The sequence below is a fragment of the Penaeus monodon genome, chromosome 33 (genome assembly GCF_015228065.2).
Source record: "Penaeus monodon isolate SGIC_2016 chromosome 33, NSTDA_Pmon_1, whole genome shotgun sequence".
NCBI lineage: Eukaryota > Metazoa > Arthropoda > Malacostraca > Decapoda > Penaeidae > Penaeus > Penaeus monodon.
In genome coordinates, this window is record NC_051418.1 from 24,244,408 (window position 1) to 24,244,857 (window position 450).

A 450-nucleotide genomic window follows, 5' to 3' on the forward strand; every position below is an offset into this window, starting at 1 on the left:
AAAAAAAAAAACAAATAAAACGTACGTGTTTCTACAATTGTAATCAGCATGTCTTCCCCACACACCAATGTTGCCAGCAGACGAAATACTTCTCTGGCCTCTCCTTGCCAGGATTTCATAGTGCCTGAGGATATTTCTTGATAGGCTTAAGTGTAATCTCATGCTGCGTTCTCCTGTAATATTCAACTGTAAAATCAGTTTATCACAACATTTAATTCTTCAGGTTTTATATCTGTGTCACATTGCTTTCCTGACGCCGACGAAAACAACAACAAACCTAGAGGTACGAGCCTAAAACTTTCGGCGGTTGCTTAATAATAATGTTTTATGTTGTATTTCAGAAGTAAAGGGATATACAAAGATTTCCTTATTTAAGATGATACTTATGAAAATTATTAATTTGGTACTATATATAATTGTGTCAGTTTATTAAGAGTTATCCTCTGCAGA

General features: G+C 34.4%; 1 protein-coding gene across 1 annotated transcript in view; it reads right to left on the reverse strand.

Annotated features, from left to right (window-relative positions):
- The window catches only part of LOC119594177 (ATP-dependent RNA helicase SUV3 homolog, mitochondrial-like), a 9,918-nt gene extending 9,639 nt beyond the window's left edge, over positions 1-279 (reverse strand). Inside the window, exon 1 of the mRNA XM_037943246.1 lies at positions 26-279. Coding sequence (XP_037799174.1) covers positions 26-162 — 137 coding nt within the window. The 5' untranslated portion in view covers positions 163-279. The remainder of the gene's footprint in view (positions 1-25) is intronic.
- Between the last annotated feature and the right edge of the window lie 171 nt (positions 280-450).